This window comes from Morchella importuna (genome assembly GCF_003444635.1).
Source record: "Morchella importuna strain M04M26 chromosome Unknown Morimp01GS031, whole genome shotgun sequence".
NCBI classification, from domain to species: Eukaryota; Fungi; Ascomycota; class Pezizomycetes; order Pezizales; family Morchellaceae; genus Morchella; species Morchella importuna.
Window position 1 is genome coordinate 256,338 of NW_025763428.1, and position 16,039 is coordinate 272,376.

General features: G+C 46.8%; 7 protein-coding genes across 7 annotated transcripts; 3 read left to right on the forward strand and 4 right to left on the reverse strand.

Annotated features, from left to right (window-relative positions):
• Positions 1-1,053: 1,053 nt before the first annotated feature.
• On the forward strand, positions 1,054-2,175 carry LAJ45_08703 (uncharacterized protein; the record flags this gene model as incomplete). Its single annotated transcript, XM_046118252.1, has 1 exon — positions 1,054-2,175. The coding sequence occupies one exon, from the start codon at positions 1,054-1,056 to the stop codon at positions 2,173-2,175; it is 1,122 nt and encodes a 373-aa protein (XP_045968529.1).
• A 520-nt stretch (positions 2,176-2,695) lies between these two features.
• On the forward strand, positions 2,696-3,202 carry LAJ45_08704 (uncharacterized protein; the record flags this gene model as incomplete). The annotated part of the gene is made up of 1 exon (XM_046118253.1): positions 2,696-3,202. The coding sequence occupies one exon, from the start codon at positions 2,696-2,698 to the stop codon at positions 3,200-3,202; it is 507 nt and encodes a 168-aa protein (XP_045968530.1).
• Positions 3,203-3,808: 606 nt separating this feature from the next.
• LAJ45_08705 (uncharacterized protein) lies at positions 3,809-5,038 on the reverse strand (the record flags this gene model as incomplete). The annotated part of the gene is made up of 1 exon (XM_046118254.1): positions 3,809-5,038. The coding sequence occupies one exon, from the start codon at positions 5,036-5,038 to the stop codon at positions 3,809-3,811; it is 1,230 nt and encodes a 409-aa protein (XP_045968531.1).
• Positions 5,039-6,207: 1,169 nt separating this feature from the next.
• On the reverse strand, positions 6,208-7,071 carry LAJ45_08706 (uncharacterized protein; the record flags this gene model as incomplete). The annotated part of the gene is made up of 5 exons (XM_046118255.1): positions 6,208-6,339; positions 6,396-6,444; positions 6,631-6,855; positions 6,978-6,988; positions 7,069-7,071. The coding sequence occupies 5 exons, from the start codon at positions 7,069-7,071 to the stop codon at positions 6,208-6,210; spliced, it is 420 nt and encodes a 139-aa protein (XP_045968532.1).
• Positions 7,072-7,085: 14 nt separating this feature from the next.
• On the reverse strand, positions 7,086-7,441 carry LAJ45_08707 (uncharacterized protein; the record flags this gene model as incomplete). Its single annotated transcript, XM_046118256.1, has 2 exons — positions 7,086-7,104; positions 7,245-7,441. The coding sequence occupies 2 exons, from the start codon at positions 7,439-7,441 to the stop codon at positions 7,086-7,088; spliced, it is 216 nt and encodes a 71-aa protein (XP_045968533.1).
• Positions 7,442-7,765: 324 nt separating this feature from the next.
• LAJ45_08708 (uncharacterized protein) lies at positions 7,766-9,768 on the forward strand (the record flags this gene model as incomplete). Its single annotated transcript, XM_046118257.1, has 4 exons — positions 7,766-7,855; positions 7,997-8,138; positions 8,202-8,220; positions 8,274-9,768. 4 exons carry the CDS (start codon positions 7,766-7,768, stop codon positions 9,766-9,768), a joined length of 1,746 nt encoding a protein of 581 aa, XP_045968534.1.
• A 935-nt stretch (positions 9,769-10,703) lies between these two features.
• LAJ45_08709 (uncharacterized protein) lies at positions 10,704-11,526 on the reverse strand (the record flags this gene model as incomplete). Its single annotated transcript, XM_046118258.1, has 3 exons — positions 10,704-10,957; positions 11,050-11,119; positions 11,425-11,526. 3 exons carry the CDS (start codon positions 11,524-11,526, stop codon positions 10,704-10,706), a joined length of 426 nt encoding a protein of 141 aa, XP_045968535.1.
• Positions 11,527-16,039: the final 4,513 nt, after the last annotated feature.

A 16,039-nucleotide genomic window follows, 5' to 3' on the forward strand; every position in this document is an offset into this window, starting at 1 on the left:
TTCAGTGGTGTAGTGGTATCACGGGCGCTTGCCATTATCTTTGATGATTTGCGCCCGACCCGGGTTCGATTCCCGGCTGATTCAGCTCTTTTGGCGGTCTCCCCTGTGGGATGAAGCTTCCATTTTATTTTATTTTTGGTGGTGGTGGTGGTGGTGGTGGTAGGGTTTGATGATGTTGGGTGGGCGCTTCGGGGTTGGTTCTGCACCAGTGATGGTGCGTCGATGCCAATTCGGTTTTATTTAGGAATAGCTTTTTGGTTGTTCTGTTAAGTAGTTATTCTAGCACGCTGTGCTGAGAGTCGGGACCCCGCCAGTAAAGAGAACTTTGAACGCCCAATCTCGAAAAAGGCAATTACAAGAACCAAAAAAAGGATTCAATGCTGTAGCATCACAGCTTCTTCCTGCCCTGACCCGGATTTGAACCAGGGATCTCAGCATCTCATACAAGTGCTGCGCCTTACCAGCTTGGCCATCAGGGCATGCATCATTGGGGGGTAGCATGTACTGTTAAGACCTTATTACTTTGAATAGAGACACGTGTTGTGAACAGAGTGTGAAGTAGGGTTTAGTACCGGCTTGAGTCGCTCGGGATCTTGTTGCGGCATGTGGCTGCTCCCTTCTCCGCATCACCGCCGGAGGAAACGGGGCGCTGGTGGGGACCAACCCGCGGCCGGAGAGGCTGGGTTGGTCATCAATTAGCTACACGCAGCGTTGACTGCTCTAATAATAAGCCTAGAGGGTAATAAAGTAAGTCTACTCAACTTGGGGTGAATTTATCCCACATGCCACTACTAATGCACCAAGTAGTGGAAGCTTTGTTACTATGGTTAATATTTGCCTGTTGTGCTGTATCGCGGTTGCCTGATTGGCCGACAACGACCATTCAAACATTATCACTCGGACGAGTGATGTCTCATGACAGAGCCGCATGGAAATTGGTTGGAGACGCCCAATTGGGAATGCTAGTGCGGTAGTTCATATCCTCACATACCTGCGTCTGTTCGTTAGCACTGCGGGGGGGGGGGGGCTTCTGTGAGCTATTGCGGCTCGTATATGCATGAAGGGTGGGCGGGCTGCTGGCTGGCTGGCTGGCTGGCTGGGGGTCTTGCGTGGAGCGGGTGCTGGGCTATCGATCAACCTTTAGCTAGACGTCTACTCTTATCCTCCCCCCCGCCGTCTCTAACTTTACCTCTTACCTCTTCCTTTTCATCTCTCATCTCTCTTCCTTTTCATCTCTCATCTCTTCTACCCCATTCATTCATCACCGGGGACGTCAGTGATATCATCTCCATCCCCACACCACACAATTGCAATGGCGCCCCCCTTCTCCCTCCACTTCCTCCCCAACCCCCACAACACCCCCCCACCACCCTCGTCAACCAAGAATCCAACGGCCTAACCATAAAATCCCAGCACGGCCAACGCCTCTGGGACCTCTCCCAATCCCACCTCACCACCCTCCCCCCCACACCCGCAACCCTCCTCCTCCGCATCGGAAACCACCCCCCGGGCCGCGACCACGGCCGCACCTACTGCACCGTGCGCGTCCCCGCACAGCAGCGCAAATACCTCTACAAGTTCTGGCTCGGCATCGGCGAGTGGGTCGTTGCGCCCGTCCCCGCACCACAGCACCGCGCCGCACCACCCGCCCTCCCGAATGCCACGGAAGACGCATTTTACGGCCGCAGGCTTGCCCCCGTGAGTGAGGGCGTGTTCTGGGGGCTCGACGGCCTGCTGGGCTGCGGGTGGCAGACGGATCATGCACGGGTGTGTCCGGGGCGGCATTGGGACGTGTGTATCAGTGTCATCCCCGCTGATGCGGCGGGAGGCTCGCAGGACCCGCTGGTGGGGCTATGGGGCGGCGGGGAGAAGCGGTTTACGTGTGTGAGGGTGTGTGAGGATGCAAAGGTGGAGGCGCTGTTCCAGAACCTGATTGGGTTTGAGCGCAGCACGCGGTGGGAGAGCCTTGCGCACTGTCTGACGGAGGTGGTGCGGCCGTGTGGGCCTGTGGGAGAGGTGGGGCTGGGGAGGAGGTGGTCGTTTGAGGAGGTGAGGGAGGGGGGCACGAGGATGTGGCAGACGGGCTGGTTTGAGGGGAAGGAGTGTGTGGCGCTGGTGTCGAGCTTGAGTGCGCAGGTGGGCTTGAAGGCGAGGAGTGCGTTTTTGTGTGATTGAGGGAGGGCTGGAGATGGCTTGGTGGGTGAGTGGGCGGTGAGAAGGCAGGGAAAAATATTTATATAGTTAGCTGCTGGCCGTGGAAAGTGGAAAGGGAGGAGAAAAATGGTATAGGGATAGAATCGAAAACTAAAAGCTGGTGTTGATCATGGGGAAATAATAATGTACTTAGAACAATCATCACCGTATATAGCAAATGTTACTCACTTTATTACGGGAGCATATAACGTACCGAGCAAATCAACAAATTGAATCAAACAAATCAAGCGTGGGTGAGTGAGCATAAGAAGTAATATTTAAGCCGAGTGATATGTCATGACTGAGAGAACGTCGCCCCATCAACCACGTACGTGCCGACCGGACTTAAGGATCCCACATATATCTTTCGCATAAGAATATATATCTGGCAAAATCCAACGTATCCTCCCCGAATTCCACCTCATAACCCACCCCATCCCAGCTGATCCCACAAACCACAGAAACCATCAAAAACAAAATATCTCACTCAACGCACACCACAATGAAACCAACCCAGTACCTCACAGCCCTCCTATCCTCCCTCCTCCTCCTCCTCCTCCTAACCCTCACCACCCCCACCACCGCCAGATTCATCACCTCCCCCCGCTCCACACATGCACAGCCCCCAAACGTCCTCAAGCTCCACCCCCGCGGCACCGACGCCAACCCCACACCCTCCACCTTCATCTGCACCACCACCAAGAGCTCCCCCTTCACGAACCACGTCCTCTTCGGCGCCGCGGAGCTGCAGCAGGACCAGGGCACCCACTGGTGCACGCAGGACAGCCGCCGCGGGGAGGAGGAGGGCTGCATCGAGCTCATCAACTACGGCAGCGCCCTCGTCATGATGTGTGGCGAGTACAGGACGAAGCTTAGATGCTACCACTTGGTGGATGCGCTTGGTGGCCTGGTGGGGGCGTGTACGAAGGATGCTGAAACGGCGGCCGGGAGGGTGTCGGGGAGGGCGGTGTTTGGGTGGGGGTACCTGGAGGTTAGGAATAGGCAGTAGGGCGGGATGATGCTGCGGATGGATTTCGGGGTTTGGGGAGTCTGTATTTCTTTGAGGGATCAACTTCTAGCGTAGCTAGATTTGTCGTATTAAAAGAAAAAAAAGTGTGCTAGTTTGTTATTATTAATGGGGTTTAACGGTGTTTAATATTTTTCGGCGTGTCTGGTAGGTCTTAGGGTGTTGTCTATATTAATTTAAAACTAAGACCCGGAATTATCCTAGTGTGCAAAAGAAAACGGAATGGAAACTGGATTATTGAGATCTGTGATAATACGTATACATGCATACCATCAATATTTGAAACTTTAATATCAAGATGTTTAGTCGCCAAGGCAAATTCTTCAACCACACTATAGGGCTACGTCTGCAAATATCTATGAATTAAGCACATCTATATACCCCAACCACTCCCCAAGATGTTACAAAGCCTCTATAGCTAGAAAGTAATGTATTATAGTTAAAACTAGTTATGATTAAGAAACGTCGAATAACAAAATGAAATGCTATGATTAGAAAACTTTTCCTAATAAAACCATCATTCACACAAACTCGATTCGTGATCCAATATATAATGCACCCAAAGGAAATAATAAAAATATGACTATTTCATGCCCCATTGTTCCACAAAAATTCCTCCACCGACTTGTTAGACCAAAGTGATGCCAGGTAAACTGCAGTTTTCCCGTCTCTATTTTTGTTCTGAATGTCTGCGCCCTCCTTTAACAGAATTGCAACCACCGCCTCATGTCCGTATTTTGCGGCCAAATGGAGAGGTGTGTTTCCGGAGTGATTCTTGACATCAATATTAACGTGGGAGCCCTCTCTAAGAAGCAGCTTTGTCAATGCTTCGTCCCCGTTCTCCGCCGCCACGTGAAGCACTGTTGCGCCGTGGCGGTCTCGAGTCGTGATATCCGCCCCGTTCAGCAGGAGCATCTCCGCTACGGCCTTGAAGCGGTACAGCACCACAAGGTGCAGGGGCGTCATTCCACAAGCATCCTTCAGATTCGGATCCGCCCCCCTCTTCAGCAACAATGCGACCACAGCCTCCTGTTCGTGCTTTGCAGCCAAGTGAAGCGCAGTGTCGTGGATCTGCGAATCAATCCTCGCGCCATTGTCCAGCAGCAGCTCCACCAGCTTCACCTTACCCGCTTCCGCCGCCAGATGAAGCGGCGTGTACCCCAGGAGATCCAGGCGGCCAATGTCGGCGCGTTGGCTCTGCAATGTCCCGAATTGTAGCAGCTGTGCATGAGTATCGGTCCGGCATCTCTCGCGCAGCAGGAGCTTCGCCGAAACCTCGTCGCCCTCCCGCGCCGCCATGTGGAGAATTGTCTGTTGGCTGGCATTGACAAGGACCTCTGTGCTTGCGCCTCTGTCCAGCAGTAGCCTGAAGAGTGCTTTCTGCTTGTTCTCGAACGCCCAATGCAGACATGTCCATGTCCTACGGCCCTCAGTCACAACAAGGAATACCCCTTTTTTCAACACCTGCTTGACAACGTCGTCGCTGCATTTTGAGGGGCCCTCAAACATTACGTTGAGCTTCTTACTAGTACCAGTAGTACTGTGGGGGTTTGCAAAGTCGTAGGTACAAATATCGTCAATAACAATCTTTGGACCCTTCTCAAGGACCAATCGAACCATCGCTTCGCGTCCAACCGCAGCAGCCCAGAACAACGCTGCTAACGCGCACTTCTTATTCGTAACTGCTGATTTGTGGAGATCTGACATTAACAAATTGGCGAGACGACGGTTGGTTAGAACCAGAGCTCTGAGATCGCTTGGATGGAGCTCCTTTGCGATCGGCAATAGGAGCTCATTCGGTAAATCGAGAAGGGCCATATTCCAAATATTTGAAGTTCTTCTCAACCGACAGGGATCGATATAATAGAGCTGGAGTTGGAATATATCGTCAACAACTGATTTTGTATGTAATTGATTTTGTACCCACCTCCTGAGAAGCTTTTGTAGGCTACAATCGTAATGCCTACATATACTACATGTAGTAAACACGACATGCCTCGGACCATCCACGTCATCCCGCCCTAACCCTGTCAATAGTCAGCAATCCCCAGCCACGCATACCGGTACTGTTGTATGAATGTGGGAATTTTAATCAAAAAAAGAAAACCTCAATTTTTAGGCTTTATTAGCCTACCAGTCTAAACAGGGTATTGAAGTAAAAGATTTGATTGCATATAACCAACGGTAAAACAAAATTATCAGCTTGTGGCAAGAACGAGATGCATCGACCGTGTTGACAATTATCCGAGTCGGTTACATCCCAAATAATCACGCGAGTGACAGCTGATGATTGAAAACGACGGTAGTAGATACATGCATGTACTTGCCTGAGCAAGGTAAAGTATGGCTCGAGAAGCTATAGTGGGTACATAGGTGTGTAAACTTCGGCGTTTGCAGCCAATCAATCTATAGGAATTGAGAGATCTACTCCCATAATAGTACTAGCCTAGCCTAACGGTGGAATTTTCTCTAACTCCCATCCTCTGAAGTTGACACACCCACCCCTATGCCTTCTCGTGCCATATATTAAGCTAAATCTAAGCTCTAAGAATAGATAACCATTAAATCTACATTTTGACACGGCATTCATCACACTTGGTATCGAAATCAATCATACGCAAATTATGATATCACAAAAGTGAGCAAGATAATTCAGTTGGGCCTTCCCCTGTTCCTCAAAGGTCAAATGCCCCTTGTGCACCAAATCTATCGCCTTGATACAGTAAAACACGCAAAAGCGATCCCACCGCGCAACGACACAAGTAAATGCAAGTAAAAAATAGAAGAGAAGGGAGAAAAAAGAAAGTCGTGTATTCCCAAACGTCACTTTTCACCACCCAATACGCGAGAAGGATTACACACAAAAAAAAGAGAAAATACAAGCTCGGTGTACCAAGGACTGGGTAAAACACATCTTTTCAAAGGGAAAACAGGAGGCGCGGTTGTGAAGATGCTGTTATTCTTTCCCGAGTCATGAGTTGAATCCCTCATTTGCCCACGAATCTCGACAAAACAACCTCGTGTGATACTTCGCTGAAATCGGTCCCTTGAATTTCGGCGTGGATTCCTGTCAGAGGCCGGCGGAGAGCATCCTTGGAGGAAGCGTAGACCATCTTGGACTGTAGGACGACCGAATTAGTATCTGCTAATAAGAAGATAGGGCGTGATTCTATACCCTGACCGGGGCATCATCAGGAGACCAAGCGTAGAAACAGAGCTTGTTCCTATGTGAGAACTACTATTAGCATACAGCCCATGGGATATAAATAAAAAGGTACATGTTCAGATAGGTAAATAGGACAGCAAATGGAAACAATAGAGCCAAAATTCCATATTAATATATCAATAGAAACGCTTGCATATTGCACCATGAGGGATTCGGTCTATGTATGTAGGGATAGTGTATTTACCTCGTTCCTTCACCACCTTCCAACTCGTACTCAAAGTCGTAGATCGCGTATCGGCACTCAGTTTCTGGAAGATCACCAATGAATGTTTCATAGTCGCAGTCGGTCGAGCTCTTATCAACTACAATGGTTTTATTGTCCGGGCTAAGCTTGTAGATGATGTATTTGATCTTCTTCCCGAGCTTAAGTTCCTCGAACGTGGGAATGCATTCCTTGTCAAGGCCAACTCTGTTAAGAAAAGGACGAAAGGTTAGCTCGACACTCATGTTTATCAAGTTCCAGACACAGTATCGAGTTGATTCATGATGAAGATGGGCTTTGTTGAACAGGGTATATTTCAGGGGGAATACCCAGAGCGAGACTATAACAAACGATGTGTCAGTGAACAGTCCACAGATTTGAGAGGAGGGCTAAAGATGAGTCCAAAGGAATGAATATTACCATAATGACAGCGAGCTCTAAAAGATACGAGGTGATCTAATAAGGAGAAAAGCATTGTGAGCACAAAGCGGGGTCACCACGTCAACGAACGGCGAGCTGGGATGGAAAGGAATAAAGCAAGCAGCGAGATAGAGCAGGGCGGGTTATTGCTAAAGTGGAGAGAGGACAAAACAAACCTAGGTGAGGTAGATGAGGAAGATATGCAACGAGCGGGAAGATGAATGAAGATGAAGCTGGTAGGTTTATTGCACCACAAGGGCTTGTTGATTAGGGGGGTAAAAGGGAATCTTGCTGGTGGGATGGGCTTGAGCGGTTGGAGGCTGGAGGGGTTAAGTACAACAAGCCCTAGCAACCCACTTTCCCTCTCCAACATCAGGCATAGCCACACATGTTATTATTCTACGACTCAGCTCACAACAAACCCAATGTTACTCGGTAGAGTAGATAACAATGGGATTGTCAAATAGTAATCCCGTTCCCCTCGGGAACTTTGAAAGAAAATATGCCAAGACTTTCCAGATGTTTCTCTTCGACACCCCACAAATTTTTCCCTCCGTCATTATTTCTTCTGCCCCTCCCCCCATTTCACATTTCCTCTGCATCTTTAATCAACCTGCAGTTCGTTTAAGAAGTGTTCTTCATTCAATTTTTTGTGTAGTTCCGCTTAATTTCGTGAATTCACACCACAGAAACCACAATGCAGAGAGCAATGTTCACCGCTACCCGGGCTAAGCCCTTGGCTGCCACTCTGAGGCCCTTCGTCCAGGCCAGAGGATATGCTCACAAGGTTCGTTTTTTCTTGTCGACACTATTTTTACCTTCAATTGCATTCTTCGCAGGCTTTTCTTGGCTATAGTTGTGAACGATATTATATCGAGTTCCCATAGATATAAAACATTGGCTAACTAGTGGCATTACAATGGTTTAGGAACTGAAATTCGGTGTTGAGGGGAGACAATCGCTCCTGGCTGGTGTTGATATGCTTGCAAAGGCTGTTGCGGTTACTTTGGGTCCTAAGGGACGCAATGTCCTCATCGAGTCACCTTACGGAAGCCCAAAAATCACCAAGGGTAAGTTCAAACTCTTAAATTTACTCTAAAGTTGAACGCACTAACCCGATATTTTGTATATAGATGGTGTTACTGTCGCAAAGTACGCACAATTCTATCCAGACAGTATACAAAGTCAACGCTAACCGATTGTAGGGCTATCACTCTCAAGGACAAGTTTGAGAACCTCGGTGCTCGTCTTCTCCAAGATGTTGCCTCAAAGACCAATGAAGTCGCTGGTGATGGTACTACCACTGCTACCGTCCTCGCCCGTGCCATCTTCACTGAGACCGTCAAGAACGTCGCTGCCGGATGCAACCCCATGGATCTCCGCCGTGGAACTCAAGCTGCTGTGGAAGCCGTTGTTGAATACCTCCAGAAGAACAAGCGCGATATCACTACTTCTGAGGAGATTGCGCAGGTCGCTACCATCTCTGCAAACGGAGACGTCCATGTTGGAAAACTCATTGCCAACGCCATGGAGAGGGTTGGGAAGGAGGGTGTTATCACTGTCAAGGAAGGCAAGACCATTGAAGACGAGTTGGAAGTTACCGAGGGCATGAAGTTCGATCGCGGGTTCGTCTCCGCCTACTTCATCACCGACACCAAGTCCCAGAAGGTCGAGTTCGAGAAGCCTCTCATTCTCCTCAGTGAGAAGAAGATTTCCGCTGTTCAGGATATCATCCCCGCTCTTGAGATTTCCACCCAGCTCCGCCGCCCACTTGTCATTATCGCCGAAGACATCGAAGGTGAGGCTCTTGCCGTCTGCATTCTCAACAAGCTCCGCGGCCAGCTCCAAGTTGCCGCCGTCAAGGCCCCTGGCTTCGGTGACAACCGCAAATCCATCCTTGGAGACATCGCCATCTTGACCAACGGAACTGTCTTCACCGACGAGCTCGATGTCAAGCTCGAGAAGCTCACTGCCGACATGCTGGGCTCCACTGGTTCTATCTCAATCACCAAGGAGGACACCATCATCCTGAACGGAGAAGGTTCCAAGGATAACATTGCACAGCGCTGTGAGCAGATCCGTGGCGTCATGAACGACCCTACCACCTCCGAGTACGAGAAGGAGAAGCTCCAAGAGCGTCTCGCCAAGCTTTCTGGTGGTGTCGCCGTCATCAAGGTCGGTGGTGCCTCTGAGGTTGAAGTTGGTGAAAAGAAGGACCGTATTGTCGATGCTCTTAACGCCACCCGCGCGGCCGTTGAGGAGGGTATTCTGCCCGGTGGTGGTACTGCCCTTTTGAAGGCTTCCAAGAACGCCCTGAACCACCTTAAGCCTGCCAACTTCGACCAGCAGCTAGGTGTTTCAATTATCAAGTCCGCCATCACCAAGCCTGCCCGAACAATCGTGGAGAACGCTGGTGGTGAGGGGTCTGTCGTTGTTGGAAAGCTCACTGAGGAATTTGGCGAGGACTTTAACAAGGGATACGACTCATCCAAGGGCGAATACGTTGACATGATCGGAGCTGGTATTCTTGACCCCTTCAAGGTCGTTAGAACCGCTCTTACCGATGCCTCTGGTGTTGCCTCTCTGCTGGGAACCACTGAGTGCACTATTGTCGATGCTCCTGAGGAGAAGGGACCCCCTGCCGGTATGGGCGGTGGTATGGGCGGAATGGGCGGAATGGGTGGAATGGGCGGTTTCTAAACTAAATCATTTTCTTCCTGAATTCATCTGCCCCCCCAAAAGTATAATCTATGCGTGTGGAGAGAGGAATTAATGCGATGTGAAATGATGGGTGTTTAGTCAAGTCTTTCTCTAATTTGTCTTATATTTACTTGTATCTATTTTTTACCTGGGTTTTTTTAAGTCGCTCCACTCACTCATTCCCTCATACCTATTCGACACTCTCGGTTTTTTGTTAGCAGAAAAGCATTTGTTTCATTTTCATTTTTGATTTTCTTCTGTGATCATATTTGTGAATTGTACATATGGAAGGCGTAGGTGGTGAAAGTGGGAAGAGGACTGCTGAAGGATTGCATAGAAAGTGCTAGCAATACTGCCAATACTATTACAGTGCTAAAGTAGTATTGCATTGTACTAGACTATTTTGGGCCAATTTTCTAGATCTTGCATAGGAATTTGAAGCAAAAGCACCACCACCCGCCCCCCATGTATTATTCCTTATTAATCCAGAAAAGCGCCCCAAAAGAGAACACCAGTATTTGCCGGGAAAAAAAGCTATGGATGATATGATACGACAGCAGCAAAGTATAACATGAGTGTAGGAGGGAGAAAGAGACTAGAGTGGAGACAAGAAAAAAGAACCTAGTGTTACAATTACATTCGCATCGTTTCAGAATCAACACCCGTGTCTTCATCTTCAAGAAAAATTTTGGGCTTTCTAACCCACCAGCAGCCAGCAAAGCCTAATGAAACCGTCAAACATAACAACTTAGGAAGGAAAAAGCAAGTAGAAAGAAAAGAAAAGAAAAAAGAGAAGCCCCTTCCAACACCTAACCCGGTTCCCTGTTTGCCCAAATTTTGTTTTATAGTTATTCATTGATTGTAGACCATTCTCGTTATACTCGCGCTTTCTCTCGGAAGATTACAAACCGCAAGCATTCTCACACAGTTCAACCTTACAAACCAGTTTTCTCGCCAGCCTTCTTCTTCTTTTCCACCTTCAACAGTAGAGCACGATTGATGTGTGGTAGAACACCCCCGAAGGCGATTGTCGCGCGGATGAGGGTATCGAGCTCTTCGTCTCCACGAATTGCGAGTTGTAGATGGCGTGGGGTTATACGCTTGACCTTCAAGTCTTTGGCAGCATTTCCAGCGAGCTCGAGAACTTCGGCAGTGAGATATTCCAGAACCGCAGTGACGTAGACAGCAGCTGTTTTAATTGGTTAGACAACATGCATGATTATGAGATGGAATCAAAAGCGATAAATATTTGATGGGTGGATTGATGGCGGGCGATGGTACCTTTAGCTCCGACGCGCATCTTGTTCTGGGTGTTGTTTTTGAGGAAACGCTTGACACGACCACAAGGGAACTAATAACAGGAAACAATAATTAGTATTCACTTCTTCAATTGGTGTTTCGTCTGGCAGTTTGTTTGTCTAGCTTGTTTCCTCTAAGCAAGTGCTGTGTCACCGTTTCGTGCAAAGCTTCGCTTCTTATAAATGAGCTCCGCTCCAATCAACACTAACACATGAAAAGCCATAACGCGTTGGAAAATAAAGCTTCCCAATCGCTATATTTTTTTTTTCATCGAGGGAAAGTTCAAGTCTATCCCAAACAGCGGTGCCAGGTACTGACCACCTAAAACATACCAAACAAGAAAAAAATATTTCTTACCTGCAACCCCGCTTTTGCAGAATGAGAGACCTGCTGTCTAGATGCATCTCCACCTTTAGGCCCGGCCTTGCCCCCATGTGACTTTCCTTTACCACCAGACATCTTTATTCCGTTCGCTTGCGCTGCTGAAACCAGGAGATAATTGTAGATGAATTTTTGTTTGTTCGGTGAATTAAACCCTCGTATGTGCGGGGATCGTTGAGTGGTCTGTGGTGGATTTGTTGTGATGAAATGTGGTTGGGACGTGTGTAGTGACGAGATCCGGTCGCAAAAGTAGAAGCGTGGCGGGGGGAGGAGAAGAAAGGAATTGTTGCTCCATTCAAGTCTTGGGCGGTTACCCGGCCGGGACATAATAACCCATATCGAGCTGTCGAGTCATATATATATAAGAATCCGGCCATTATCAAACGTTATCGTCCAAAGATGTGAGGTGATGTTGCAATCGTCCGTGAGTCATTATGGTGTAAATTATTTTATGTAACCTTCTGTGAGTACAATGTCCAGATTGTGATGATTTCCCATACCACCACCCCAGTTACTAGTTGCGGTCAGCCATATGTGTGTGGTTTATATCCTTCGTCAATTTCCAACATACTGCTGATATCATAATGTAGTACTGGCATCGTTATGGTGTTGCCTACCATATTCTCCTTTCTTGGTCTAGTCTTGACATGTGGATTTGGCCAGCCCGTCGAAATCGACAGTCAAATATAATCCTCTGCGGGGCCGGCAGGAGCCAAAAGTGAAAGTAGGCCATGCCCCCATGATTCTGGAAAATTCCAAAAAATCAAGTATCATCAAATGAATATGGGATGCAGCTCATAGTCCATCCCGAGACTTGTATCTCCTCCTGTTGCCATTATTGCCCTTTATCTGTGGCAAAACAAGGCAGCAACTGCATTCATTTACCTAGTCTTTCTATTAGTCAACAACCTTTAAATAATTTAAAGGGCTATAAACCAGTAAGAAAACTAAGTTCAATGATCGCAATTACCGCGGCCATAGATAAGGCTACCATCATGATATCTACCAAAGAGGGAGATCTAGACTGTAGGTATTTAGGCCCCGGCCCAGAACGATAATATTTGCTCCAGAGGCAACTTGACCAACCGGATTTCCCCATGGTTCGTTGTCGCGATATATAAAAGAATTCTTTCGCTTTTCCTGCGGCTTCCCATATGTATCAGGAAGACCCCCCGTTATTGTAATCCGGATATTTCCCCGATTACAATTAGTGCTTGATGGCTAAATCTTCTCCGCGAAGGACTTGTTAATGGGGTTGCAAACGCCTGTCCTCCACGTATACAACGGATTAATATGATTCGCTCCTTGGATACGATTGTCGACAAAGCTTGTAAGTTACTTCGCCACTACATGAAGGTGCAGTCTCTTCGGAAACAAAGAGCCCTACTCAAGTACTATAGCCGTACACTTGTTCGGAAACGAATTGAATAGTACAGTTTGAGAGTTCTAAACCCAAGACTTTGGGATATATGTTCCCCGGGGAAGTGAGTGAGTGGGAGGCGCCAGATGGTGGGGGCATGCAGCAATCAACAGGACAGCCACATATCCACCTATATATCTAGGAGCTATCTGGAAGAACTGATGAATGTCATACATCCCATAGAACTCATCGGAACGTCCCAATTACAATATCACATTGGCGCTTGAGGTCCTGAGCGAAGTCCTTGTTAAACCAGTTCATGATGGTAGAGCATGGCATCCACGGTTACATACCTTCAAAGCTAATTAGTCCCTTCTCTGTGGCTCACCACATGAGGATATAAGTTGATCCCACGGTTTGATCGCTCTAGAAGTTTGTCCTTTAAGGAACCGAGCGAAAATGGGAGTATTCTCATCGTCCAGAATAGGTGGAGAAATGTTTCGATGGGTGCAGCCAACACATCGAGCGCCAAGACCTTCCTCTCACACAACATGTAGGGTTAGGGGTATCTACAACCTCTCTTGAAGAAGTCCGCGCATGTAGTAATTTTTTGAATAATGTTACAAATAATATACATCTATAGAGATGTTATTGATCTTTTTTGGTGATAATATTTGGTTTAAAAGTGTTTAGTATCAGCTGATTTTTCTGGTGAGCGGGGTTGGAGCGAGTGATCACTTGTGATACGCATCAAAATGCTATGCATATAACTGTACGTATATGTGGTACAAAAAGGATTGGGTTTTTCACAATTTTCTAGTCAATATATTACTACATGTAGTTACATAGTTACATGTACATGCGACGTGTAGTCTGGGACCCATCCCCTACTCGGAAGGATGGAGGTACTAGGGGCCTGATTACACGATCCTATGGAGTTACATACGTATGTATTTGACACGGTATTCTCCTTAGAATACCAATTTAATTCTGTTCTTTACTAAATTGCGTGATCATATGAAATTGTAGTGATTTCACCTCTTTTTCATGCATATTGTATTATCCAGGTATATTCACATACGTTTCTAGATACAATGAGAATTAACCAACCGCTCGTATGGCTACCACTACTATACAGTCTGGCCATACTATACTACATATATATATATATGTATGCAATTGATACCTAGGCATATGAGGTGGATTAATAATGAGTGGCACTAGTACATACATGTACTTATTAACTTATTTGCGTATACTATAGCATGTCCCTTAAACAATACATCCCCACGACCGCAGTTACTCCACAGTATACTAAAAACATATGAACCTCCTAGTTAGTCTCCTTCAGTTATGTATATGTACATGTAGCTATCTACTAAGTATACTTGTATGCACATATTGAAATTATTATATAACACTGTATGTGTATTCTATCACTTTTACATGTAGACAAGCTTTAATTGAACCATTACTGATAATGACTTATTTATATTAGTGCCTAATTTTTCTCCATTGACACCACATTCACCAACGCTTATCACAGGCAGTATTTGAAGAAAACAAGAAATAAGATTTCTAAAGTACATGCAGTTATCATAAAGCCGAACATATGCTTAAATGGCCGCGGCCGCCTCTTAGTCCAGTTCCACCGCATTAGTAAGTACTTCGAGTTACTTAGACTTAATTGCTTCAGAATTCAAAACAGCCACAGATAGTCTGTCGTTTAAACCTTCATCAGTATAAAGGCTTTTATTCTAAAGATTTAAACTTTTGTTTATAATCCAAGGACACCAGGGAGTCAACTTTCTAGAGGAAGAAGCCGATCCAATATGGCTGAGTCCGAGCAGAAATATCCATCCGTTCTCTTTTTCCCTCATTACATGCAGCCTGTAGGTATACCTGTGGCCGGTCTTTGTTCTTGCTAACTTACACATGATCTTGATATCGATTATTACTTCTAGACTTTTCTTACCGAATAGAGAGCGCACGAATCGGGAAAAGCCCCGGTAGAGTCAAACGACCCCCTGATCAGCTTTTCTTTTCTTTTTCCTTTTCTCGTTATTGCTCTAGTGTGGGCTCAGCCCACTGTTGGCTATGTGCAGTGATAAAACTGTGCGATACTAATATGCGATATCGCGATGGATTGATAGTAATAATGATGGCGCATGGATAGCTCGGGTTCCATGGCATCCGGCCGAGAGATCGAATCCGGTCATCCATACAAACAAGGAGGTAATTCCACATAGTCAATGACCCATGCAGAGACAACAAGCTTTCGATCACCAGGCTCCTTTGATACGTGTGCCGGCTAGTATACATGAATACAACTGCAATTGTGACTCGATACGGGTACCTTACTACATGCATACATGATCTAGTCGATACGGTCACTCGAGTTTACGTTTATATGTGGATACATACAATTTACCAAAAAAATTTCGGATACTGCCAATCCAATCCCTCTAGCTCTTTCTCTATACTCTACATCCTCCTTCAATCGTGATCAACATGGTATCTATTCGGCGAAAGAGCTCAGGGCTCCAAATTAACCACAAGGCGCCTCTCGAGAACGGCGAACAAATCAATCTAGGTTAGTAACTTTATAAAACGGACTAACTAGCTATTTAAGCACATTAGCTTGCTCTCAATCAGTTTGCCCAGGAGCGCAAGCACAAGGAAGATTGTGACATCCTTCGCAAGTGTGAAAATCCTCTAATACTCGAGCCTCAAACTTATAAACTACATGTAACTATCATATTAGTAGAAATAGCTTCCGATAAAACAAATAGATACATGTAAGTACTTGTAACTAACGAGTGACAAATTATGACCCACGAAGAAATGCCGAGCAGCTTGGCTTGTAAGTAAGTTAGTCGCACCTGTGGGAATTGTTAGGTATATCGAGACTTCAACGTCCAGATAAGCTTATTCGATAACCGACTCATCCGAACCGCGGCTTGCTTGATTTCCGATTAGTGAACACAAAGACAAGGTGATCACCGCCGGACCTCCGCTAGCTTGATCCCCACCGTCCATGTCCGATGTCTCACACCGCATCATGAATGATCAGGATAGAACGGCAACAACCACCGCGGCCGCGCAGTGTGCCATTCTTTATCTGTACTGCAGCCCCGCGTGATATTTGATCAAGCGAAGTGCGGATAACACAAGATCTGAGACAGGAGCAGGCTTCTGCATAATTATAGCGGCATTCACGCTTTCGAAGCC